Genomic DNA, 26,784 nt, shown 5'->3' with positions numbered 1-26,784 from the left:
TACGAGTATGAGATATCGAGTGGATATTTCCAGGAGTAAAATACTTAAACCATTTGAATAAGAAAAATCCATAATACTAAAATCACATGAAAACTATATTAAAATGAAATTAGAATATTCATGTATCACCATGATTTTTCTCATACGACTTAATATTTATAAAGAAATCGAATTGAAAAATTCAAGTGTTCAAGCACCACCATGACTTGTTGAAATTTTCAATTAAATCCACAATATAAACACTTGAGACTTAGGAATCATACGTTGCATGAACTGTGACATATGTCATTTTTAAAACCCGAAAACCCGACATGTTTTAAACATTTTTATACTTCGGATCCCTTAAAAGAATGTCCTTCATGCTATAATCATGCCCCATACTCGTCATGTTGTTTTAATATCTTTAGCGGTGTTTAATTCGCTTATTTTATGCTCGAAACCAACCAAAGTAAAAGGACCATTTTTGCCAAAAACAAATATTTTCCCCAACCTTTAAATCAGAATTTATGTAATTAATTATTTTATTTAATTAATTTATTTATTTAATTTATTTTAAAAAAACAACCAACCACATTGAATGCAAAAGTGGTTGTAAGATGGTTTAATGTCCAACAATCCATGCAAACTTGTCCCTTCCTCCTTGCCTATAAATACAAACACTTCTCAAAATTTTCAAATGCTCATCTCGTCTTTTCTCTCTAATATTTGGATTTGTGAGAGCAAATTAAGGTGTACTTGCCTAAGTTGACTTTAAAAGTCAAACAGAATAATTGCTTGCTTTTAAATCCGATCTGAGTAATGTTTTGGGATGTTTTCAGTTTGAATTAGTCTTATATATATATATATATATATATATATATATATATATGTTTCATTGCTTCCCTTATTCAACCTTGGTTGATTAAGGTGTTTATGTCATCCTAAGAGACGTCTTTTCTTATCAAAGGCTACTTTGACCCGATTTGGGATTTTTACTCGTTTAAAGTTTCTTATTTTTATTTGAATTTGTTTGTTGGTTATTTGACCATGAGGATTTGGTTAATAATATGTTAAACATATACTAACATCACACAATGAGTCGCATAATTGTTTTTCATCAAAAACCATTTCAAAACATTAAGAACATATGTTCTAATGGTGTTTCAATTCTAGATAGAATTTGGTCATCAAATATTGGACCATAACTTAGTCATAAAGAACTGGAATGGTTTCAATGGTTATTTAACTTCGTTTTAATTCATTTGTATGGCTTCACGAATATTGTTTTAGTTTTAGTATGCAAATATGTACCAATTGAGAAAACCGGGCTGTTTCATCCTACCTTGAATCATAATTTGGGGAAAGTTTCTAAATGAAAGATGTTCATAACACCCTAATTAGGTAGACTGGAGATTTTTATTATTGTTAGAAATTTATTTATATTTTCAAGTATTATTCAAATCAATGACATATTCTGTCCAAATCTGATTAAAATCCTTTTGGTTATTTTCACACCTTATATGTGATATATTTTTGCTTGATCATTCTTGGCTAATATTTTGTAGTTATTTGTTCATGTTAAAGGCATATGGGTACTGGACTTGGTCTCAAACTAAACCTCGGATTAAATAAACCAAGCGACAGATTCTTGTATTTTCTTTCAAGTTTCTGTTTTATTTTAGTTTTTGTTATTTCTCACATTTTGGATATGTGGCAACCAACCTCGGTCTCATACCAAGCCATGGACCGAACCAAAACTGAAATTTTTCTTAAACTCAAGATTTAATAAATAAAACCCCAAATTGAATTCAAGTTTATTTCTCGAACTCACTTGTTAAAAACCGAACCTTACGGTTCACCCGGTTAAGGATCGGCTCGTCTTTTTCGTCACTTGCTTAATTTCCAAGTGAGTAATCACACTCCCCCTTTTTCCGCTTTGGGGGTGGCATGCGTATCGTATTCAAACTTACATGTTTTAAGACCTCAATGCTAAATCCACAATTCGACATTATGTGTTTATATGAATATTTGCTCGATCACTTGTTTATGCCTCAAATTGATTATGTGCACGAGTGTTTATTTTGATGTTGTTGTTGAGCCTCATTAAGTATGATCATACGCTCCCCTAACTATTTTAGCCTTGTGCTAATAGAAAAGGGCCTCATTATCTGAGTATTTTGGTTGTTACCAAATAGAAAGGATCCTCAGTTATTTACTTTACATTTACAATGGTTGTTGTGATACTCTATTTAGACATATGAATTGTGATTTTGGCCTCACTATATACATATATAAAAAAAACTAGTGTATTGCTCACCAACATTCGTGTTGATCAAATTTTTTTTTATGCATGCTACAGGTTTACTCTTAGGTTACTTATGAAGATTGAAGACTCATCACTTAACCTTTAGGATATTTTAATGAATTAAATGTAGTTGAAATTGTTTGTATGAAATCTTTAAACAAGTTGTACTTGAGTTATTGAATGAAATAAATTAGTTGAGTAAATATTGTCACTTTAATAGTGTCATTATGTTCTTGAGCAATCCGTCATGCCCCGACATGTTATGCCCTTTTGGTCGGGGTGTGACATGAACCACCATGATTTAAGGCCCCAATCCCGGTGCCCTACATTGGACGTTGGATTTACTTATAAACACAATTTTAAATATCAGAGTTAATTAAAACTTTCGCGGAATAATATAAAGTCAACCATTCATTTCAAATGTTCATAACTTGTCTTTTTAAAACATAATTAAAACATAGTATCAAAACATCATGACAAATCTTCAGATGCCAGCCTCTTCAAGCTTTCCATGTGTCCCACTCAAACCAGCTGTCTCAGTCTATTAACCTGCGTGCATACTAAAAGTCAGCTACGCTGAGTGAGTTCTAGTTAATCAAACGACATACAATACATTCACATACTTACATATGCACCCGAAGATACATACCTCCATATTTACTTACATACTTGCATACACACATACTTTCATTCTTTCTTTCATACTTACATGCATACCTATACGTTTAAAGAGCATTTTGCCCTATAACCTTCGCCGATATTATTAGGGTCGGTTCCCTACATTCGCCGACATTATTAGGGTCGGTTCCCTGCATTCGCCGACATTATTAGGGTCGGTTCCCTACATTCTCCGACATTATTAGGATCGGTTCCCTATATTTAGTACATTGCACCATACCTGTCTGTACATACCTTTCTTAATATTACGCGCAATATCCGAAGATCGTTCACGTACCATCATCATAACATACATACATCATTTATATATCATATACATGTATATAGTCATATCTTTGACTATCACCTGGCAGCACATGCAATATCCGAAGATCGTTCATGTACTATTATCTTAACATACAAACCTCTTTCACTTATCATATATACACATCAATCATGCATTTAACTATCACTTGATGGTACATGCAATATCCGAAGATCGTTCATGCATTGTCAAACAATCATCATACATAAATCATACAAGGCATACACTTACCACTTAAGGTAAGTGTATTAAATATCACATAGAGTATGCACACAGCCACAAAAACATAACAAGGAAGTGGGGCTAGAAACTCATCTGAATTCGGTCACGCTCGCCGTTAATTGTTATTCATTTCCTTAGTTGTGTACGACTAACTGTATAACAATTACACGTATCAGTAACTATCACTATCCTTATCTTGTTTCTAGTCTAATTATTACCCTCAACGAACGGGGGTCCGGGGGCAGCGCCCCTGGCAGCGGGGTTCTAGGGGCGGTAGCTCCTAGCGGGGTCCAAGGGGCAGAGCCCCTAGCTGGGGTTAACTATCTTAACACATTTTCCATTAGGATTTTAAATTATTTTCTAATTCGCTAACTCATTTCTTATAACGAATTAAGCCTAATCCGTTAACCAATTCATTATCTTTTGTGATCTGGTTCATTAACTGATTCGTCATCTGATCAGCATCTGATTCGTCGTCTGAACATGACTTAATTCGTTATTTGGTTTGCTATCCTAGTTCGTTAGCCTAATTCGTTATATTCTTTCTTAACGAATCACTGGGCGAATTGCTTCTAATTCGTTAACTCCTTGTTAACGAATTGCCTCTAATTCGTTAACTTCCCATTAACGAATTAGGGTTAGGTCAGAGAATGTCAGAAACATTCTCTAACATTCCTTTCCTCGTACTCGCCGCCTTTCCGGCGCCGTCGTCTCCGGAAAACCGTGGGTTCGCCGGAAACACATATTTTTGCATCATTTTTACCGTTTTTCATCCCGTTCGATACAGATCTGAGCTAGGGTGACCCCTAAGCTCATCTTAGGTTCGGTTTATACCCGATTCCACGCGGATCTCGTGACTTTAACGGTTTAAAGGTGTCGGCTCGTCATTTCGCAACTAGATCTAACGGGTTCGAGCTCATACAATATCATACTATCATTACCTTGGATCGGGATCGGTTTTCCCTGGTGATTTCGGATTGAGAGAGAGAGAGAGAGCAAGATGAGGGAGAGCTAAGTGTGTGTTTTGGGAGGTGTATGGAATGTGTGTAATGAGAATTACTTGGTAATTAATGCTTATATAATTATGATCATGGGCTTAAGCCCATGGTCTTTTTCCTCTTTCCTTCATAACCCAAGTCCATAACTCATATCCATTTAACCCAACACTAGCCCGACTCATAATAACTCATACTTTCATTTATTAACCGAAACTAGAAAAACGGGATGTTACACATGACTTTTATGCAATATAAGAGTAGGAGTGCAACCATTTACTATTCATAAAGGAAAATGGTCACGTTTGATGACTTAAAATTATGGTTCGCATGATGTTTGGTGTGGTATGCTTTGGCCTAATAAGTTCAAGCACTCATTTCGAACCTTCCAGGTAAGCAACCAGGTCATGCATTTGATTGGGATTTATACGCATTGCTTATTCTTAGGTTTTAAAACCTTGGTGTCAAGGGTTCGAAAAACAAGTGTGTCACTCTTCCAATTACTACATACCTGTCACGTAAACCGTCTGTAACATGAATGAAAAATCGAAATATCGAAACACGAATTGAACATCATAAAATCGTAAAAAATCCAAAAGATTATAAAAGTTGTTTAGGCATAAGCTAAGAGTTTGTGTGTGAATACGTGTACATGCGACGTTATAAAATATTATATATATAAATTTGAGCGTATGAATGAACTTTTAATAAAAGTGCGGGCACATAGCACATAGGATATACATGCAATTTGAGGCCCAAAAACAAACTATAATTATACTAGGTCGATACGTCTAACAACATATCTTATAGTTACGGCTCTGATACCAATTTGTAACATCCCGACTTTAAGCGGAATACGCCCAGGTGTAACGTACAGATCACTCATAAGTTCGTAACACTATTAAAGCGACAATAATTATTTATTACATTTCATAAAATAGCAAGTACACAATTTTTATAAATAAAAGAAAAATATTTCATCGGAATAAAAATAAAGTTTATTTAATGTATCTTATGTCAAACCAATTTTCTTCTTTCCTTGCACATCATCTTATCTTGTAGCACGTTGAAAATAATAATAATTTTCTCAACAATATTGTTGGTGAGAGTTCATAAAGTTTAGGATATATGTATATAGTACGAAAAAAATAGAAAAAGTCATTATGTAACGTCTCAATCATAAAGTTAAAGAAATGTAAATACATGATATTCTTGTTCGCTTGACATAAGTCAAATTTACAAAGGAACCCCGTTCGCGCTACTTGGAGTATAGTTAATAATAATGATACCGCCAAACGTTCCAAAAATTGTGAAAGAACAGGCGGCGCAGGTACATCCCGTCGGACCCTCCCACTTTGCGTTTGAGTATGTGATTGAGTCTCTTCCACCAACCAAAAAATTAAACAACTAGCAAATAATAATCACACAATTTGCAAGCAATATGATATGAAACAGATACATACAAGACACGCATGTGAATTTTAGTTTACAACATGAAACTGAAATAACAATGAAAGTTTGTAGCATGCTAAACCACCACCCCCCCCCCCCCCCCCAATAAAAAAAACGTGTAAAGGTAAAAAAGGGGTTGTGAGAACTCACTTTGCCTTAGGAGCGTTATTGAACAATTTGAGTCAAGTTGGATGAAACAAGGCGGATAAACTCAGTGGTCTTATGAATATGTACTAGATTAATAACGAGATTGAAATGGTCAAGAATTTCGAGGTTAATAAGGGAGTTAGGGATTAAATGATGGGTTTATGATCATTTAGGCGAACAAATATTATTCTCCTTATAGTAAGTAAATATTTAAGTTTTAAATGCATAGTTTAACCGTTGCGATTAAAATAAACAAAAATTGTGTGTTACGGTTGTAATTACGGTTTTAGATAATTATAAATTTAGTTACTAAAAAGATTATCTAAGGTTTGATATTGATTACTTTAATTAAAAATTTATTTAAATTAACTTAGAACGTATTGACGTATAACACATTTTGTTTTGAAAAAGAATTCTATAATCAAGTTCATACGCTTTAAGCGAGTTGGGTTAGCTCTTATAAATAAAAGAGTTAAGTGTCATTTTAGTATCTGTGGTTTAGCCAACTACGCAACTTTGTACCTAAACTTTATTTTGTGCAACTGGCTACCTCAGTTTCAAAAAACTTGTCATTTTAGTAATTTTGGCTAGCCCCGTTAATTTTTTCACGTTAAGTCAAGAGTAAACTTGTAATTTCAGTTATTTTATTAATTCATTTAAGAGTTAAGTGCCATTTTAGTACATGTGGTTTGGCCAACTACGCAACTTTAGTACCTAATACCTAAAACTTTAGGTACTAAAGTTGCGTAGTTGGCCAAACCACATGTACTAAAATGACACTTAACTCTTCATTTAATCAAATTCCCCCTTTTGTAAAGGTTTTGTTTAGTTTTTAAACATTTAAAAACCCTAGGGACCGATGGTGTCAAATCTTAAACTAAACAGCCCCCACCCCCTTTCTCTTTCGTTTTCCGGCTTCTGTCCCGATCTCAATACCGGAGGGATTCCGGCCATCTCAGCTCTAGCCAATTGGTTAATTTTCATTTTGAATTCCAACCCAAAATCTATTATACAATATGTGCAGTGCATTGACCTGATTAGGCAGGTGATTAACAGCTCTGATTGATAAAATCGGAGGGCGGAATTGGGCCAATTGTTTTGGTGTAACTAGTTGCATGATCCGTTATGACCAATTTGACATTTCTATGGTTTATGAGGATTTGGGGGTCTTTCAAACTTGACTATAAAAGTATTCAGAACCAGCTTATGAACAAGTCAGTCACTTGTCTTACTGGCTAGTGCATCCCTCGTTAAAACTTTGTAACAACCATAGGCGCGAGTTCGAGTCCCTGTCACCACATATTTTTTTGAGTTTATAATAAAATAATTGAAATTACAAGTTTACCCCTGACTTAACGAGAAAAAATTAACGGGGTTAGCAAAAAGTACTATAATGGCAAGTTTTTTGAAGCTGGGGTAGCTAGTTGCACAAAATAAAGTTTAGGTACTAAAGTTGCGTAGTTGGCAAAATCACAGGAACTAAAGTTGCACTTAACTCTAAATAAAAATAACCGATATGAAACTTAGGTGTTGTTTGTTTTTCAGAGGTAAAATGTCAGAAGTCTACGAAACCACATCTGCTAACATCTGTAGCAGAAGAGGTGGACCAAACCTCTGCAGTCTGCAACAAGAAGACTGTTTGTTTTTTAACATCTGCAGACCGCTAAAATTTTGAAATTTTGAATATTTTGAATATTTTGTCATTAGGATCCTGAGGTTTGAAATGTTATTAAGATGATGTAAACATTATGATTAGGACTAGAATGAAAAACAGTTAAATAAATAAATAAAACCAAAACTTTTAATACTCGATAGCAAACGACAAAATAGACAATTTCCTTGAGATTTTCTCGGAGAAATCGCGAGAAATTGGAAAAAGATTTGTGGGTTTTGATGGGGTAAGATTATAATATAAGATAAAGGGTTATGAGAGTAGTTTAATTGGAGATTAAAGACTGAATTTTACCAGAATTTGTTGTAGAGATCAAACCCTAGATGAAGAGTTAGGTATGCCAATTGGTAAAGTAAAGGTGGAATTAATTAATAATTAAACTTTTTTATTAAATTTGTTAATTCCCTTTGATATTTGAACATTGAAGAATCCCACTTTAATCTTTTTTTCTAATATACTAAGCCAGTTTTGATTTTTCATATTACACTAAGGTAACGTTTGGTAAACAAAAATAAGAGATGGATGAAATAGACCATTGCCAAGGAATGAAAAATGGGATCCTGCTTGGTTAATGGAATATATCATCTCTTACCCCGTCCATTATGTTTCCCTTCGAACACGTCAAATTCACTTCATCCAGCCACCATCCCCTTGTTTTTTTTCATTTTATTCTCTTTTTCACCCTAAATCGCCCCCACCACTCACCGCCGCTCGCCACCGCCAACGTTGCTGCCACCATCGCCACCATCACCCGTCTCCTGTCACCGCTATCACCCTCACCACCGCCACCTCCAACGGCCATTCATGATGTCCACCACTGTCGCCTATCACTGCCACCATTATCATGTGCCATCGCCACCACTATAACGACAGTCATCACCGCCACCACGACCGCCAGTCACTACCATATTTAATTTCTATTCCTTCACCTGTTCCTTCCTTCCAAACAATACTAATGATTCATTTCTTTCCACATAATAACCAAACATTTAAATAGAATGGAAATGATCAATTTCATTCCTTTTTTCATTCATTCATTCCATTACCTAATATCATATTTTAATTTACAATAGTTAACTTATAATAAAAAATATACAATAACTATAATGGTATAAAGCATACTTAGAAGTCCTAATGTCAATTTTTTTTAACAAACTAACATGTACATTAGATACCTGCGGGTATGCCCAATACCCGATGGATATTTGCTGACAAATGCCCGGCGGTTAACTGGTCGAGTATAGGATAGGATTTTACATCCAGGTATGGGACTGCGATTAGCAATACCCGGCTCATTTCCATCCTTACATAAGATCATTGCATCTTTGGATCATAATTGCAAACACGTACAAAAATCAAACACAAACATACATCTCATAATATACCATGCACGCTTATACCTGAGATTTTTTTATATTTTTTTTGTTCTTCATCGTGTCTTTGGCAAAGATATGAAAAACCTGACCAGAGATTATGGATATGCTTTCGAGAAGCCCTAGACCGCCACTAGCCATATCTATATTTACACAATTCGAGAAAATTTTAAATTAAAAAAAATATTAATTGGTCACGCAAGAATAAGCCCACTTGTCGTGAAGCTCAGATTTACGTTCAATCATCTGAGATGAAACACAGTATTTCGATACTCAGATTATATAAAACCCAGCACCATCATTGCTGGGTTATTGGGTCGGTCTAGGTAACAATATGCAATACCATAAAATGACATCAATGTATTGGCAGATCCATTAATTATATTTTACAAAAGGCAAAATTTGGTAAGATAGGTCAAGAATTTAACAACTGATAATAAAGTAACATTAACACATACTCTCGAGTAGGCATGTTCAACGTAACCGGTTCCTGGAACCGAACCGGTGGACCTGAACCGGACCCGAACCGGTTCCTACCCGTTTTTTGTAGGAACCGGACCCTATCTGATTCAACCCGATGATCCGTGACCGGTTCTTGCATTTCTGAGTGGGGGCGGGTAGGAACCGGAACCGAACCGGAACCGGTTCTGGAACCGAACCATCCGGAACCGGTTCCTAACCGGTTCTAGCCGTTGGATCGAATATAGCCGTTGGAAATCGTTTTTTTGGCCGTTTTTTGACCGTTGGGGTCAAAAATAGCCGTTTTTTGGCTCCCCCAAGCACCCCACTACTAGTATAAATAGGTATTTGGTGTCATGGGTTCATCACAACACTCAAAACGCAAACCCGAACGCAAAAAAATACAAAAAAACGCTATTACAACATTTTGAGTTCTCTAATCTCTTGTTTTCTCTTCTTCTATATTCATATTTGTTGTTATGGCTGCCTCACAATCATCGGTTGGTCAAGGTTCCAACGCCGAACCAAGTTTCGTTCGTATTGTACCTCATAATCGTAATCAAGAGATTTGGTGCAATTGGGATTTGGTTGAATTGAGTGACCATTCATTGAAGGCTCGGTGCAAGTTTTGTGGGATTTATTTAAACCCACTTTCGAATTCAAATTTGAAGAAACACATCGAAAAACCGTATTGCAAGGCGTTGAAAAAGAACGTCGATTCGCAACAAACGCAAATGGATAGTGAAGGCGGAATATTTACATACCAAATTGATCGAGTTCAAGATCGTATGGCGAAGTTTGTGATTCAAGAAGCTTTGCCGTTTAGCCACTTCGACAACCCTCGCTTAACCGTCATGATTCGAGATACGCTTCAACCACAATACACTCACGTAAGTCGTCATACTCTTAAACGTTATTGTTTAAAATTGTGGAAGAAGGCCAAAGAGGTATTAATTGCATATTTTGAAAATATAAATACGGGAATAAACTTAACTAGTGATGTTTGGTCGGCTCCACATGGTCTACCCGAATCTTATCTTTGTGTCACCGCTCATTGGGTAGACCCGTCATCGTGGGAAATGATGAAACGCACCATTGCTTTCGAACTCTTTGAGTATCCACATACGGGAGATAATTTGTTTGAAATTTAGATTATGTTATAAAAACTTATAAACTAGAAAATAAAATATTTTCAATGGCATTTGATAACGCGTCGAATAATACATCGGCGGTTGATAAATTAAAATTAAAATATACGCCGATTTGCAATGGTGTATTTTTTCACTCAAGGTGTTTTGCACATATCATTAATTTAATCGTGCAAGACGGACTTGCTTCGGATGAGGTTACATCGGTTATAAACGATTTTAGACTAATGATACATGAAGTTTTTAAGAAAAGTAAAAAAAGACAAATGGAATATAGAAAATTTTGTAAAGATACGGGAAGAAAAGCTTTGGGAGCTAATTGGGATGTACCTCATCGATGGAATTCCACTTGCATAATGTTTCAAAGTGCTTTGAAACAAAGAGAAACTTTACAAATGTTTCATTCTAGTCTTGCCGAGAATGATTTGGCAATCCCCTTTTCAAATGAGAAATGGGAAATTATCAATGACTTATCGACTCTTCTTGAAGTTTTAAAACATCAACTACGAAACTATCGGGAACGTATTATCCGACAAGTCCCTTGGTTCTTTCGGAGTTATTTTTAATCGTTAACAATCTTAAAGAATTTGAAAATAAAAGTCCAATGTTTTCAAACATCATATTACCAATAAAGTTTAAATTAAAAAAATACTTTATTGAATTGCCACCGGTTTTTACTTGCGCCGCCGCTTTAAACCCAATGTTAAATGTTACGGGGGTTGAATATGTGATAGACGAAATTTTTTCAGCCTTAGATATGCATGAAGTTGACCCAAACTTTTCAACAGGGGCAAAAAATGATTTTAACTTGAATTTTAAATTTATGTATGACTTTTATTTAAATAAATATGGGTCAAACATACACATGCCTATGCCGGGGGGGTCTTCATCAAGTTCAAGTGCTACTAGAGTACGAGATCCCATGATTAGCCTTATGAACACCGTTCGCAACGTAACGGCTAAAAAACAAAGGGGTAACACCCCTTCAAGCGAACTAGGAATGTATAGTGCAAATGATTACTCTACCGGTTTATCCGAAGAGGAATATGGCACTTTTGATGTTTTGGCTTGGTGGAAGGTAAAGAAAACCGAGTTTCCGATTCTTGCCACCATGGCCCGTGATTTACTAACCGTCCAAGCTTCTACGGTAGCTTCGGAATCCGCCTTTTCTCTTAGTGGCAGGGTAATATCGGTGAGAAGAACAAGACTAAATTCGGAGTCGGTGGAGATGTGCATTTGCTTAAAGGATCACTTGGACTCAATCGATCGTATTCAACACGTAACCACTCTCGAAGATGAAACACCACTTGATGTTCGAGTGCACGACGAACAAGAAGACATTTCTACAAGTAATTCCGAGGAAGAAGTCGCCGCTCAATAATTACGACGAACAAGAAGGCTTTTCTAGAAATAATATGTCACAACTTTATATTTATAAGCTTAATGTTCCCACTGATGAGTATTCCTCATCAGTTAATTGTTTATTTTTTTGTTAATTGTTTTTTTTATTTTTCATGTTATACAAATACGAATCGTAGTTTAGAATCCAAATCGCAAACGAAAAACGAAAAAAAAAAAAAATTTTACACTGTAACCGGTTGGAACCGGTTACGGTACAGGAACCAGGTTAGGAACTGGTAAGAACCGGTTAGATAGGTTAGGGGTCCGAGGGTGGGAGAACCGGTTCGGTTCCCTAACCGGTTCGAGCCTGGAACCGGTTTAAAAGGGGGTTTTGAATATAGGAACCGGTTAGGAACCGGTTCCGGTTCCTAGTCCCAAACCGTTTTGAACATGCCTACTCTCGAGTGCTTTAGATGGATTTTATGACATACTTCAAATAAGTATTCCACAAATCTTTATAGAAAAATAATAAGAAAAAAATAATTATTTTAAAAAACAAGTAACTATGTTAATTTAATAATCATTTTAACTTGATTAACAAACAGATAAACAAAACTAAACATAATATATAAACAAGAAAATACTCATTAAAAAGTTAACAATAAATAATTAATTTAAAAAGTTAGCAAGAAATAACTAAATTTAAAAGTATAAAAAAATTAATAATGAAACTCTTATTAATTAAACTTAAATAATTAGAAAGACTTTCTATGGTAAAGGAAAAAGAAACATCATGCCAACACTGTGTCTGAGAATCAAAGATGTGACCTATATGAAGTATATGAAAGGCACCGTGAATTTTTTTTTCTTGTGTGTTGATTATTAATGAGTTCAGTTTTCAAAAAAACCTATGGGTTCACTCGACTTTCGATAACCTGCTTTACGTAAAAAAAGAAAAAAAACATTGGGGTTTAGTATCAGGTTAGAAACAACGGTGTTTGGTGGTTGTGTTGTGGAGGTGGCGGGGTTGTTGATGGTTGTGTGTGGTGGCAGCAAAGGCTGCTTAGCATTTAGTGGCGGTGCATCATAAATGCATGGTTGGTTGTATTGTGAAAGTGAACATCGGTTGTGGTTGTCGGTGTTTGTTTACAACTGGTGGCGGTGGTTTTTGTGGTTGCGGTTGTGGCAGTGTTTACAAGTTGATTCACTAGATTGCATGCTGTGTTGATTGCGATATCAAATTGACTCACTAGATTGTATGCTGTGTTTATACGACCACATATAACACGATTGACCCTAACTAACGTAACTAGTGGCCAAATACCCGCTCACTCTACATAGATAATATCAGAATCCACAAACTATACATTTTTTATAAATGTGACAAACCATTGTATTTAGTAGATGCATAACTTAAGGGAAAATGTTGCACATACAACACTTGATATTCAACTACAATAGGTTGTCACAATGAGTAAGCCAAAAAGAATAGCACTAATAAGCATGCCTAAAAAGAGAGAAAATCAAAGTTTCACGAGCAGCAACGAAGGTTTGCTAACAAATACAAACTTACACATCCATTAACGCATTAGAACGTCGATTGGCTTAAACTTATCAAATATCATAAATAACGCATCTCAGAGGTTAATGTTTCTGGGCTGCTCTATCGTCCGGGCCACCAAGCATTATCTGCAAATGTAAACATTAACATTTCAAAGATCACTTTCACAAGGGTATAACTGTCAATTCACAGGCTTACATTACAATCGAAGGCGAATCTACGCGCAAGCATAATTGCAGCATTTCTTTCTCTTTCTGATTCAAATCCCAACACGAACGACAGCCCGGTTTTAGGCTGCCAGAATGATGCTTGAGCTGCAGCATCTCCACCACCTCTTACTCCACAAAGCTGTTAAGTTTTTATGACATTACAAAAATTCAACTATTTTATTAAGGAAACTTCATTAAAAAGCATCAGAGTTACCAATTTTGATCTGTTTTATCAAATAAATAAATAAATAATAGAATGACTATCTTAACCTTATTTTTACCAATTATTAAAGCCATATAATATCTGAAAGTTTCATATTTACCCATAACAACTTTTTCTTGTAATTTTTTTCAGAAATTTTTTCCGCTTTTTTTTTTGTTTTTTAATTATTTCGCTAATGAGTTTTTTTAATCTTTTCTGTGTTTTTGCATTATCTGTTTTTTTATCCCAAGCTTTTTAAGTAACCATAAAAAATAAAAGTGACAATCATCAACATGAAAAACAAATGCCATAAAACTAATTTTGAGAGGGTAGTTTTGTCATTATGTGAAATAAACAACGAAGATTGTATTGTATTATGTAATTATGCATAAGAGATTACAAGATATAAATAGATTACATAAATACACTCTAATACCCTCTAATATAAATCATATACATAAATATCAATAACTTGTCTAATATCCTCCCTCAAGCTAAGCGTGGGGAACAAGCTGTAGCTTGTCCCGTAGAGTCACAAATCTGTCAGTTGGCAACGGCTTTGTAAAGATGTCTGCAATCTGATCACGTGTAGAAATAAACTGAACAAAGAGTCGAGCGTGAGCAACCTTTTCTCGAACAAAGTGAAAATCAACTTCAACATGTATTGTACGGGCATGAAAAATAGGATTTGCAGATAGGTATGTAGCCCCCAGATTGTCGCACCATAAGATCGGAGCAAATTTCATTGGCACTCGTAGTTCACGCATAAGCGAATCAAGCCATGTAAGTTCAGCGACTGTGTCGGCTAAGGCTTTATATTCGGATTCAGTCGATGATCGAGAGACAATCTTTTGTTTCCGAGCTGACCAAGATACAATATTGGAACCAAGATAAATAGCATATCCCCCCGTGGATCGACGATCATCGGGCAGCCAGCCCAGTCCGCATCTGAATATGTTGTAAAAGACTGATAATACGCATCAGTATAAGCATGCAAAGTAGAGCCAGAAGACCGTTTGATGAGGAGACCATGATTCAAAGTGCCATGTATATATCGAAGAATACGCTTAACAGCACACCATTGATTTTCTGTCGGGGAATGCATATATTGACAAACTTTGTTCACAGCAAAGGCAATGTCAGGCCAAGTTAAAGTGAGATACTGAAGAGAACCTACAACCTGCCGGTAACGAACTGGATTTTCAAAAACCGGACTGTCACCAAGTGAAAGATGAGCCGTAGTGGAGCATGGGGAGGTAACCGGTTTGGATTGTAAGAGACCAGCCTTTTTTAAGATTTCCAAGATGTATTTCCTTTGAGAAAGAATGAGGTCCGAACCAACAGATTTAACTTCAGTTCCCAAGAAATAAGACAGTGCACCCATGTCTTGAAGAGCAAAGTGGAACTCAAGCTATGAACAACATGACTAATGGCTGCATCATTGTTGCCGGTTAGGATTATATCATCAACATAAACTAACATGTAAAGAATAATGCCTGCAGAAGAGTAGATAAAAAGTGAAGGGTCGGTAGTGGACCCTTTGAAACCTAAAAGATGCAAAGCTTTAGATAAACGTTGAAACCATGCTCTAGGGGACTGTTTCAAGCCATATAAAGACTTGTGTAGAAGGCATAAATGGTCAGGTCTAGCTGGATCCACAAATCCAGGTGGTTGTCTCAAATAAACAGTCTCCTTTAAATCACCGTGTAAAAATGCATTTTGTACATCTAACTGACGAAGAGGCCACCCACGGGTAACTGCCAAAGAAAGAACAACCCGGAAACACCGGCTTGTTGATTGAACCCTTTTGCAACTAAGCGTGCCTTGTACCGTTTAATAGCCCCATGTTGGTCCCGTTTTAGTTTGTACACCCATTTGTAATCAACCACATTAACATTTGAGATAGGTGGAACCAAAGTCCACGTGCCATTTTTCATCAAAGCCCTGTATTCCTCAGACATGGCTTGTTGCCATTGAGGATCCTTGTTAGCAATAGTGAAAGTCGTGGGTTCAGTGACAATTGGTTCAGTGGTGGTGTGAAAAGCCGAGGGATCATAACGTTTAGTTTTAGGAGGATTTTGGCGAAGATGTGCTGGTCTGGTGGAGGTATTAGGTGGGATAGATGTCGATGAGGTTGGGTGATTTGGAACAGATTGGTTCGGTTGTGTTTCAATAGAGGCGGTAGTATGTGAGTGGGTCGATTGTGGGCTGGTAACGTTCGGGGATGATTGTGCATCAGGGTGGGCAGTTTCGGGGCTGGTTTGTGGGTCAGAGACGGGCTGTTGTGGTAGGGATGGTTCTGGGTCAGTAGCGGTCAGGTTTGGTAGGTCTGGGTGAGCTGGTTGTGGGCTGGGTTGTCAGTCAGAAACGGGCAGATTTGGTTGGGTAGAAACAGGTTCTGTTGCAGGTTGTGTCGGAGAGCAACAAGAGAGTGGAAAGGAGAAGTAAGGATCAGGTTGGGACTGTGTAGATTGGGACTGAGTAGACTGAGGAGAAGAAGAATGAAGAAAAGGGAAATATTGTTCATGAAACCGAACATGGCGTGCAATGTATAGGCGATGTGTTTTGAGATCAAGGCAACGATAACCATGATGGGATGGACTGTAACCAAGAAAGAGACAAGGTATGGAACGAAAGTCCATTTTGTGAGGATTGTAAGGACGAAGATGAGGATAACACTGGCAACCGAAAACTTTTAAAAAGGAATAGTCAGGTTTGCGTTTAAAGATGTGTTCAAAAGGAGAGATTTTGGAAGCAACACGAGAAGGCATCCTGTTAATCAAGTAGACAGCTGTATCAAAGGCAAGGTTCCAGAACCTTTTAGGAGCACCTAACTGGGCAAGAAGAGTAAGACCCGTTTCCACCACATGTCGATGGTGTCTCTCAACAAAACCATTTTGTTCACTGGTGTGAGGGCATGAGAGACGATGAATAATGCCCAAGGAAGAGAGAAAGGGAGAAAGAGATCGAAATTCCCCTCCCCAATCTGTTTGAATAGATTTAAGTTTAGTGTTGAATTGTCTTTCAACCATAGCATGAAAAGTTTTAAAGATAGCACATACATCAGACTTGTGTTTTAATGGAAAGATCCACATGTAACGGGTAAAATGATCAACACATAATAAGAAATAGGAATCCCCATTAAAGGATTTAACGGGTGCAGGGCCCCAAACATCACAAAATATTAAATCCAAAACATTAGTACTAGTAAACGATGAAGTTAATAAATGTAATTTCGAGGATTTCCCCATGTGACAAGAATTACAAGAGGCACTCAAACTTTTATTGCTAACGGGAAGAGAAAATTGAAATAACATAGACTTCAAAAGATCTGGACGTGGATGTCCAAGTCTTCGATGCCATGTGTCAGAAGATGCACGAACAGCAGAAAAAGCAACACGGTGAACAGGACGTGAAAGTGGAAGCCGAAGAGAGTAAAGCCCGTTGTCACTTGGACCCGTGAGGAGGGTTTTCCGCGTAAGCGTGTCCTTCACAGCAAAAAAAGTGGAGTGAAATTCAAAATACACATTATTATCAAAGAAAAACTGTTTGACAGAAAGGAGATTTCGTTTTAATTGAGGGACATGGAGGATGTTTGAAGGTTAAAGGTTTTGTGTGGGGAGTAAATTTTGGTTGAACCAATGTGTAAAATAGGGAGACTTTCACCATTACCAACATAAAGAGAATCCATACCATAGTATGGTTCTGAGTGATCAAGGCTGTGTTGATCCATAGCAGAGTGTCCGCTGCAACCAGTGTCTGGAAGCCAATTAGCTGTTGCCTTTGAACGGTAGTCAGCAAAGTTTGCTGAAGGTGGAGTAGACCTCATAGTACTCGGATCCCTGTTAGGACACTGGGATGGAATATGTCCAATTCCGCACCTGTTACAAGTACCAAAAACCATGTTTTGAGTAGATGCCCAAGAAAACTGATTTCTATTACCACCATTAGAGTTGTTGAAACTGTGATTGTTGTAGTTCCTAGAATTGTTGCGATTTCCACGACCCCGATTGTACGAACTGCGACCACGGCCCCGAGAGGCATAGTTTGCCTGATGATGTGGAAAAGCGGGCTATGAAACCGAAGATTGTGGCTTAAAAAGGCCAAGTTGTGACATAACCTGTTGAAGAGCATGAACCGTGTCAGGAGGCAATGAAGGAGCCGTGACTGAAGAAGAGCTAGCCGGCGGTGTTGCGGCTGTAAAGGCTTGCACAGGGGCTGCTGGAGTCTTCCTGATTATGTATTCATAATCAGAGAGGAGGGCATGTAAATCTGAAAAAGCAGTGGGAAATTGTCGACCCACAATCTGTGATTTGAAGCCATCGTATTCGTCACGAAGGCCAGTTACAACCAGCATAACGAGATATTTTTCCTTGTATGGTTCACCAATATTGACTAGGGCATCAGCATACTCACGTGCACGAAGGAGATAGGCAGCGCTAGTCTCATCAGCTTCCATCTTCAGACGAAGAAGCTGTGATTTGAGGGTGTATTCTCGAGATATGGTGTGAGGTGCAAAGGCATGTTCAAGAGCAGCCCATAATTCTTTGGATGTATCACCTTGAACATGCTGGAAGGCACTCTCAGAAATGGTAGATAGGATTAACATGCGAACATGAGCATCATTAGACACCCACGTTGCATGATTTGGGTTATGTTGGCTGACTGGCGGCTGGTCTTTATTAGTAGAAGGAATGGTGATGAACGGGTCTGGGCAAGGAATGGTGCCATCAACATAGGGAAAAAGGTTGTTGGTAACAAGGAATGGCTGGATTAATGTTTTCCAGTAGCCATAATTGGTTGTAGAGAGTGTAAAACCGAACTTGTGTGAGTTGTGACTCTGTTTTTCTGCTTGGGTGAAGGATGCAAGAAGTGCCATGGCAGCAGAGGGTGGTTGGCTGGGGTGTTTGACGGCAGAAATAAAAAAATTAGGGTTTGTGACCCTTTTGGCTCTTGATACCAAAATAAACAACGAAGATTGTATTGTATTATGTAATTATGCATAAGAGATTACAAGATATAAATAGATTACATAAATACCCTCTAATACCCTCTAATATAAATCATATACATAAATATCAATAACTTGTCTAATAATGTGAAATTCAATAAGGGAGGGGATATAAGCAGTTTTAGTATTGGGTTGGATAAAAATGCAATAAGGGAAGAGACATCACTCGTCACATTAAAAACATTTAATATGATGAAAACACACTTGCATGTAAGGTTACCTGCATTGAAGACGAATAATATTCTTTAGCCACTGTTGTTTTTCCTTTACAAAGTTTCATCCTCATTTTCCCTACATGAAGTACATGAATTGACTCTGAAGGATGGTCTTCCCCGTTCATTTGGATTATAACAACCTGCAGTATTATATAAACATCACATCATTGATTTTTATAGAACTCAACATAAACAGAAATAAATAATTTCAGAAGCACAAGTGGCATACATTGAATTCTGTGTCATGTCGGCGCACCAATGCTTCCACATAGTTTCCTAATCCTGCAGCTGTTTATAGAAACAAGGATTATTATTTAATTTATTTCCCAATAAATCCAAACATTAGAAAAACAATAAATAACCTGGATCAATTGGATCGGATGTTGTGAGTGTAATACTCTGACCATCCGAAACCACATCGGCTTGCAGAATCCGGCCAACATCAGAGGGCTCGGGAGCATATATAGATTTGGTGGCCCCTACAAAAATCCAAAATCGGATTTGTTTATTATAATAGCAGAACTGGAAAAAGAAAAACAGTTTCAACTAATCATTCAAATATGCTGATGCATAGGTATGCATTAAACTGAAATAACCGATTCGTAACTAAAATAATGCTTGGCATAATCTAACCGACCCAACCCAAAACCATCGGTTTGGTAATTTGGTTTATGTTTTCTCAAAAACTGATCCGGTGTTTCTGTTTGGATGTACTCGTCCTCGGAAAAACCGAACAGCGCCCGTAAAATAAACAAACAAATTGGTACCACAATAAATGGTGTAGGCCAATCTTTTTAGGTCCGAGTGTGTACTATCAATTAATCATTAATCAACAAAAAAAAATTAGGCCCAGAATCATTTGTGGGCCTATTTTTCAGCCCAAAAACTTCAAGCCCAAGTGGCAAAACCAAAAACAACCCATCGTAAAAACCAAAAAAAACTGAAATCAAACGTTTTTCTTTCAAAAACCTAAAAACCGAACTTTCGATCTTTGGTTTGGTTTGAGCCCAATACCGATCCATGCACTAACTTTCGGTTTTTGGTTCTGTTTGGCATAATTTATAAGTGCAGAATTAATACTAAAAATCTAAACTTCCAGTAAAAAGTAGTGAATATCTATGAAACATCCACAAAAGTATATAAAAAGATTCATTAACAAGATATCTAGTACAAATATAATCATAATAAGCATAGTGTACAAATAATCATAATAAGCAATTAAGCATGGTGTACAATTAATCATAATAAGCATAGCAGTGCCGTAAAAAACAGGGATTAATCGCTAATCAGCACTCTACCGACGTGATTTCATCTAATCGGACCAAAAAATCAGTAAGTGGTCGAAGGAGGTCCAAATCGGTGCAAATCAAAGAGAAAACACGGTGGCTATGGGGTGGCCGGAGTCCAGCGGAGAAAACGACGTTGAGAGAGATGAAAACAACATTAAAATGAAATAATAAAGCAATAAGAGATTGCTGGAATTGGTGACCAAGCATTGGAAATGGTTGGGTAGAAAGAAAGCGTTGGAAACGTGTGCAATATAGTGTACTTTACTTTAAAGCACTCAAATTGGAGCATCATACATCATCATCATCGTACTCAGTATATCCCACCAATAGCAATGCTATGGTAGGGTCTGAGGAGGGTAAGATATAGACAGCCTTACCTCTATCCCATAGGGATAGAGAGGCTGCTTCCGGTGAGAACCCCGGCTCGATAGTAGTTTTGCATCAAGCCTTGGACATAAGGCACATAGCACTCAATCATCGGGACACCGGCTGATTGGTGCATGTGCCCTTGTCTTTCGGCTATCAACGCCACCACATGATGCCTGATTAACCTTCCGCCACTTTTAACGTTATTTTCACAAGATTAGTAAAATAACGTCAAAATTAGTGCAATTTTACTTTTGCCCACCCGAGGGTTCACACATATATACATTATATGCGCGCACCGCAAGCAGGGCGTGCTCAAATTGGAGCCTCTAACCTTATATTTTCTCTATAATAGAGTATAGAATATAGAAAACACCTAAAACCTACCTCCACTGGAATCTCTACTATAAAGAAAATTTTCATAAAAGCAATAGTGACCTATTTAGAGGGTTATAATTCATCCATCTATATAATTTTGTGTGTATAAAACCAAAAAAACAATAAAATAAGTGTTTGTGAGTAAGAAACAGATAGAGATAGGGATAGAGAAACGGACGTGTGAGGTCTTTGAAAAATAAACAAAGTTTCAGAAAAATGTGTTTTTACTTAAATTATATAGACAGAGATAGACTCATATGAGAATGCTCTTACATTTAAAAGTTAAATGAAACCCACAATTTCTCAGACTTTTATCTTTTCTTTCAATATATTAGATATAGCTTTTACCTTATTAACTTAACCTTTTGCTTTGACATTCCTTTTCTTCAATTTTTTCAAGTACTTAATTTAGCCTAGCCGTCAATCTACTTATGTACTTAATTTGTTATGTTTTAAGTTAATTGTTTATGCTTAAACTATAATATATGAAATTTGAAGTATTAATGTAACCTAGACGTCAATCTATTTAAGTACTAAATTTGTTATGTTTTAAGTTTAATTGTTTATGTGTTTAAACTTTAAACTATACTATGAGAACTATGAAGTATTTATGTGAACTTTGAAGTATTATATACATATCGATGTGTATATATACATTTTAACATTTAAAATATTACTTACAAAACTTACAATCCGATTAATCCCGATCAGTCGCTAGTCGGTCGTTCGCTTCCCGACTAGCGCCTAGCGATTTTTACAACACCTAAGCATAGTGTGAATAAGGCCTTCATATCGAACAGGTATAATAACCATTATATGCTCCACTTATTATTCCTCAGCGCTACAGCTACGCATCTATGAAGATAAAATGAGAAACAAAAACCATGGTACTTTACTTAGGGATGATTTTATTTGTTAGATTAATTATATGACTATATTCCTTTGTTGGAAACTATACAAGGTTTATGGCTTTATGCAGGTGATAAATTATAAGAGTATTCGGATCTTGCAACATATTTTGTAAGAATAAAAGTTTTAAAAACATTGATACCGGAGATCATTTAATAATTTGTCTAACATGTATGGTTAGATTTAAAAAGAAGGAAATTATATAATAACCAAAATACCTGAAATAATATCCCTGTTTCCACCTTCGGGTGTCATGCGATACCACTGAACTGAACATCTGGAAAGTTCCGGGGCTCGATCAGAACACGGTTGAATTTGCATGTAGGATCCTAAAGCAGTTGTGCCATTTATTTCAAACAAGTAGGATGCACTTTCATCTCCTCTTCTACTTATTGCCAACTGAGATTACAGATAACAATGTAACTAAAAATCAATTTAACTAACTATTTATTGATTCCAAGTTACAAAATAAATGCAACATTTCTCTTCTGCACATGTTTTAATCCAGAATAACCTCTTTGCACATTAGTAAGTATCTCTAAATGTTAATTGCCTCTTCCATTGATTAATGACTAATTTATGACATTAAGAACATATGAAGATCATGAAGATACACCAAGAGCACATATTAGTATATTCAAGAACATATATGATAACTGATAGATACTAGTAAGTGTGAGAAAAACAGTTACATAAAAGTAGAAGATAAAATGTATGTATTTGAGTTTTGAAATCTTTTATAATCAAACGGTTTTTCAGAAAGGAATACCACTTTATACAAAAAGAGTAATGTGTTAGATATAGAATGATTTTTTAAAAAGAGTGTTTGGAGTAATATATAAATGTTTATACACATGGATTGTTATAAATACTAGTGGTTTTAGTTAAAAAAAAAAGATTTCTAATGCAAAACAAACGACTTTTTCATAAACAAGTGAGTGATGTATTTACATTTTACAAAAACCAAGATTCACAAAAAAAACATATTTCTAGAAGATATTCGCTTTAAAAAATCTGACATGGATGCAGATGTGGCTGCCACAAATGCAGAGATGCTGACATAGTAAACCTTGTAAGGCTAATAGGTTATTGTAGCAAAACTGCAAAACCCGTTGAACAAAGAAAACGAGCAGATCAATTATTAGCAAATAATGCTACCTGCTCCCAAAAGCCAAATTTGACTTTTTTATTGTATTTGTTTAGCAAACCTACTACCAAAGGCCAAATTTGACTTTGCATTGCTGTATACATTTATTTAGCAATCATTAAAACAGAGAACAGAGTGTTTAATAAGACTATAAAATAAATTTATAATAGAAAGCACCTCTTTTTGAAGCTCGATTGAACGCTTAGACTTCTCAGCTAATTGAATTCTTAAGGCTTGAAGCTCATGTTCCATATCCATAACCTTCATATATAGCATTTAACTTAACTATATCAATTATCAACACATACATATGTACCTTCTAATCTTTTATCAAACATTTATCTCTCACAACATGTTTGAAGATTGACTCATGAGCCTACCTTGCTAGGCTGATGCAGCATTTTGATCCGCCTGGCTTCTTGAACCTCCTTCATTAGTGCTTCCATATCCTAAATATAAAGTCGGTTACACTGAGTCACCATAAAATAAAGCATAATGCATTAAATCTAATCTAACATATATCACAAAAACTTTGATTGCGCATAAACTTTAATGCGTGCATAGAAAAAAATGGTTAAACTAGATATCACATAAACTTTGATGAGTGCATAGAAAAAACTATTAACCAAGTAAAAGCTACAAAAAAGTTAAAAAGTCCAATAAGACTTAAAAAGGTGCAACATAAAAAAGCAAAACAGGATAGTTAATTTGGATAGATCGTATATATGTAAAACCTGCTTTCACAAGACTTTTGAAAAGAACCATATATGAATTCCAGCCTTGGTTACACTTAAATTTTGTGATTGTCATGAGCATATGCTAAATAGTGTTAAAAAAAACAATAATAATAATAATAATAATAATAATAAACCTGGGTTCCGGAAGCTTGGGACATTCTTTCTTGCTCCTGAAGAGCCTCTTCCACTCTCTGAACTGCAGCTCTGGCATTTTCAATTTCAGTCCGCGCAAAAGCTCTTTCTTCATCCACAAGCTTTTTAGCATCTTCTGAAGCCTGCATCAATCAAGTAAAAAATAAAACCAAAAACAAACAAATGAACAAATATAACATAAGTGAGAAGAAAAATATTAATAAGCTAAAACCCATTTATGGTTTTTAGAAAAAGTCAGTTTTGCAGGTCTTAAACAGAAAAAACTATCTGGAGGAAGTAAGAATCAGCAGGAATGACCTAAACTTTCTACATTCCGTATATAGTTGTTTGATATTGTATTACATTTGGTATGTAATTATCATACCTAGAAGGTATTCAAGTGTAATATAATTCTCAATAAACAAGGAACCAACAAAAAGTAAAACGCTTCATAATATCTTCACAAACCTGCTGCAGAAAACTTGCAAGTTTTTTAACCTCAGCCTTTTCTTGTATCAACTCTCCCTCCCTCTGAGTCAACTGAACCGCTAAAGCTTCAACCTATAATGAGGCGGATGTAAATTAATTAATTGATAAAACTTGAAACTTACCAAATAAATAGAAATAACAAAAAACAATTAGAAACTAACCATGGAAATAGCCACCTCCACATCATCCTTATTTTTACCAACCACACGCCCTCTAAGCGATTCGAGCGCGTCTCTAAGTTTCTTTAAAAGAACATGTTTCTCTAAACATGCCACATCCCTAAGTTTAGCCTGTTCCTCATTAAATTAAATAAATCAATTTTAATAAAGGAAAAAAATAACCCGTTTTAAGTTTTTAACATCAGAAAACCAAACCTCGTCAGATAATTTAGCAGCAGCAGCAAGACCTCTTTCAAATTTGCTAGCAAGATCACGAACCGATAAGCGTTTCTGTTGTTCTAACAAGTGTGCAGTCTCTCGGGCTATAACTTCCTTCATAGAACCTACTTTTCGGTTGGCAATCTGGTCATTTATGTAGTTGGGAAAGCGAGCGGAGGAAAAGACGACATCTGCAGATACGGGTGGGACCGCCAAACTTTGCATTGTGTAGCTAAAATCACGGCCGACCCTTGTCATGATTCTGGTTTATATTAATTACTCTGTCAGAAAATCAGAAAGTTTTAATAAGCAACATTTTATTGTAATGAGTCTTTCTGTAATTCATGGTGAAAGAAATAAAAAGTCAATCCAACAAAGTGAAAACCTACCTAATTGGCTAATTCATACTATTTATTTTTGGTCTTATTCACATACAGACAGTGGAATAAAAATTACATACCCTAAAAGCACTGTGCAGAAAATCAGAGGACTAATTAGTCGGTGATAACATTAGCGAGAACCTAACTTAATTCATACTAATTTTGTCTGATTCACATAAATAAACAATAATAATAATAATAATAATAATAATAATAATAATAATAATAATAATAATAATCTAAGCCCCTAAAAACCATTAACCTTAGTCCTATCATGGACCATGTCCTCCTCTAGCAAATGACGTCATAATCTAAACCCTAAAAGCAAGCACAGTGCAAAATTGTGAAAGAATTAACAGAAACAGAATAATAATAATAATAACGAGAGAAGTAATTACTGATAATATCAACAACACACAAATACCCTAAAAACGAGACACACTTTGGAAATCCTGAATTGGAAGAGTATGAAGGTAGGAAAATGCACTTACCAACCATGAAAAATGAACAACGATGAGATTTGTTGCTTGAGAAAATTCAAAGAAAAAGACACAATTGGGGATATAATAATAATTATTAACGACTAATTAATCAAACGAGGAGGAGTTTGTTTGATGATTTGTTTATAAATAAAGTTAATATGTACTATAGTTACTACTATTACGCTCATGATGCTCTTGGCTGTGTTTGCTTGAATTATAAAAAACAAGACGTAGGGCCTACACAGGTTGTTTGTTGTTTCTCCTGGATTTTACTACTTTTTCCATCTTTTCTTACAAAATTTTATTGCCTTCGTAGAAGATTTAACAAGTAAACGAGTTTTATTTGAGTCTCAAGTTTGGACTTGATAAGTAAACAATTTTTATTTGAGGTTTGGACTAGTGAAGAAACACGGATCCAATGAGTCTACAAGGTATGGGTCAAACTATTACCAAACTAACGATAAGTCTAATCTCCCAAGTCCAATGACAGAAACCTACAAAACAACCGCCATGAGCTCGTTACGGGAAGGATAAGAGGGGGATCTTCTCGTAACCACCCTCCGGCGTGAGAATAAGTACAGTTCCGATGGATAGAAAGTACTTAAGTATTTAGAGTAGATAGTTGAGAGTGAATGTTTAACTCATAGGAATGATGAAGGTATTTATAGCTGAAAGGTAAGGGAATGTGACTGGTCCAGCTATCCCTTTCCAGAAGATGTCTTCGTAACTGCCTGGACACATGTCCGCGTATGATAGGACGAGCTATATCAGCCATGTTCATGGTTGTAACAACCTGGACACGTGTCTACTCATGATAGGATGAGC

The 26,784-nt window shown here is 36.0% G+C and overlaps 1 protein-coding gene across 1 annotated transcript; it reads right to left on the bottom strand.

The window, feature by feature from the left end:
* Nucleotides 1-13,485: 13,485 nt before the first annotated feature.
* Nucleotides 13,486-25,390, bottom strand: LOC143619034 (stomatal closure-related actin-binding protein 1-like). The gene is made up of 12 exons (XM_077091064.1): nt 25,095-25,390; nt 24,882-25,010; nt 24,700-24,792; nt 24,234-24,374; nt 23,743-23,811; nt 23,540-23,623; nt 22,434-22,614; nt 19,636-19,752; nt 19,503-19,561; nt 19,279-19,413; nt 13,835-13,984; nt 13,486-13,764 (listed from the first exon to the last, which is right to left on the bottom strand). The coding sequence occupies exons 1-12, from the start codon at nt 25,353-25,355 to the stop codon at nt 13,720-13,722; spliced, it is 1,464 nt and encodes a 487-aa protein (XP_076947179.1). The 5' UTR covers nt 25,356-25,390; the 3' UTR covers nt 13,486-13,719.
* Nucleotides 25,391-26,784: the final 1,394 nt, after the last annotated feature.

The sequence above is a fragment of the Bidens hawaiensis genome, unplaced genomic scaffold (assembly GCF_021521415.1).
Source record: "Bidens hawaiensis isolate Kalapana, Puna unplaced genomic scaffold, B.hawaiensis_p1.1 tig00002355_1, whole genome shotgun sequence".
Classification (NCBI taxonomy): Eukaryota; Viridiplantae; Streptophyta; class Magnoliopsida; order Asterales; family Asteraceae; genus Bidens; species Bidens hawaiensis.
The sequence above is the reverse complement of the archived record's forward strand: the minus strand, read 5'-3'. Positions and strand labels throughout refer to the sequence as shown.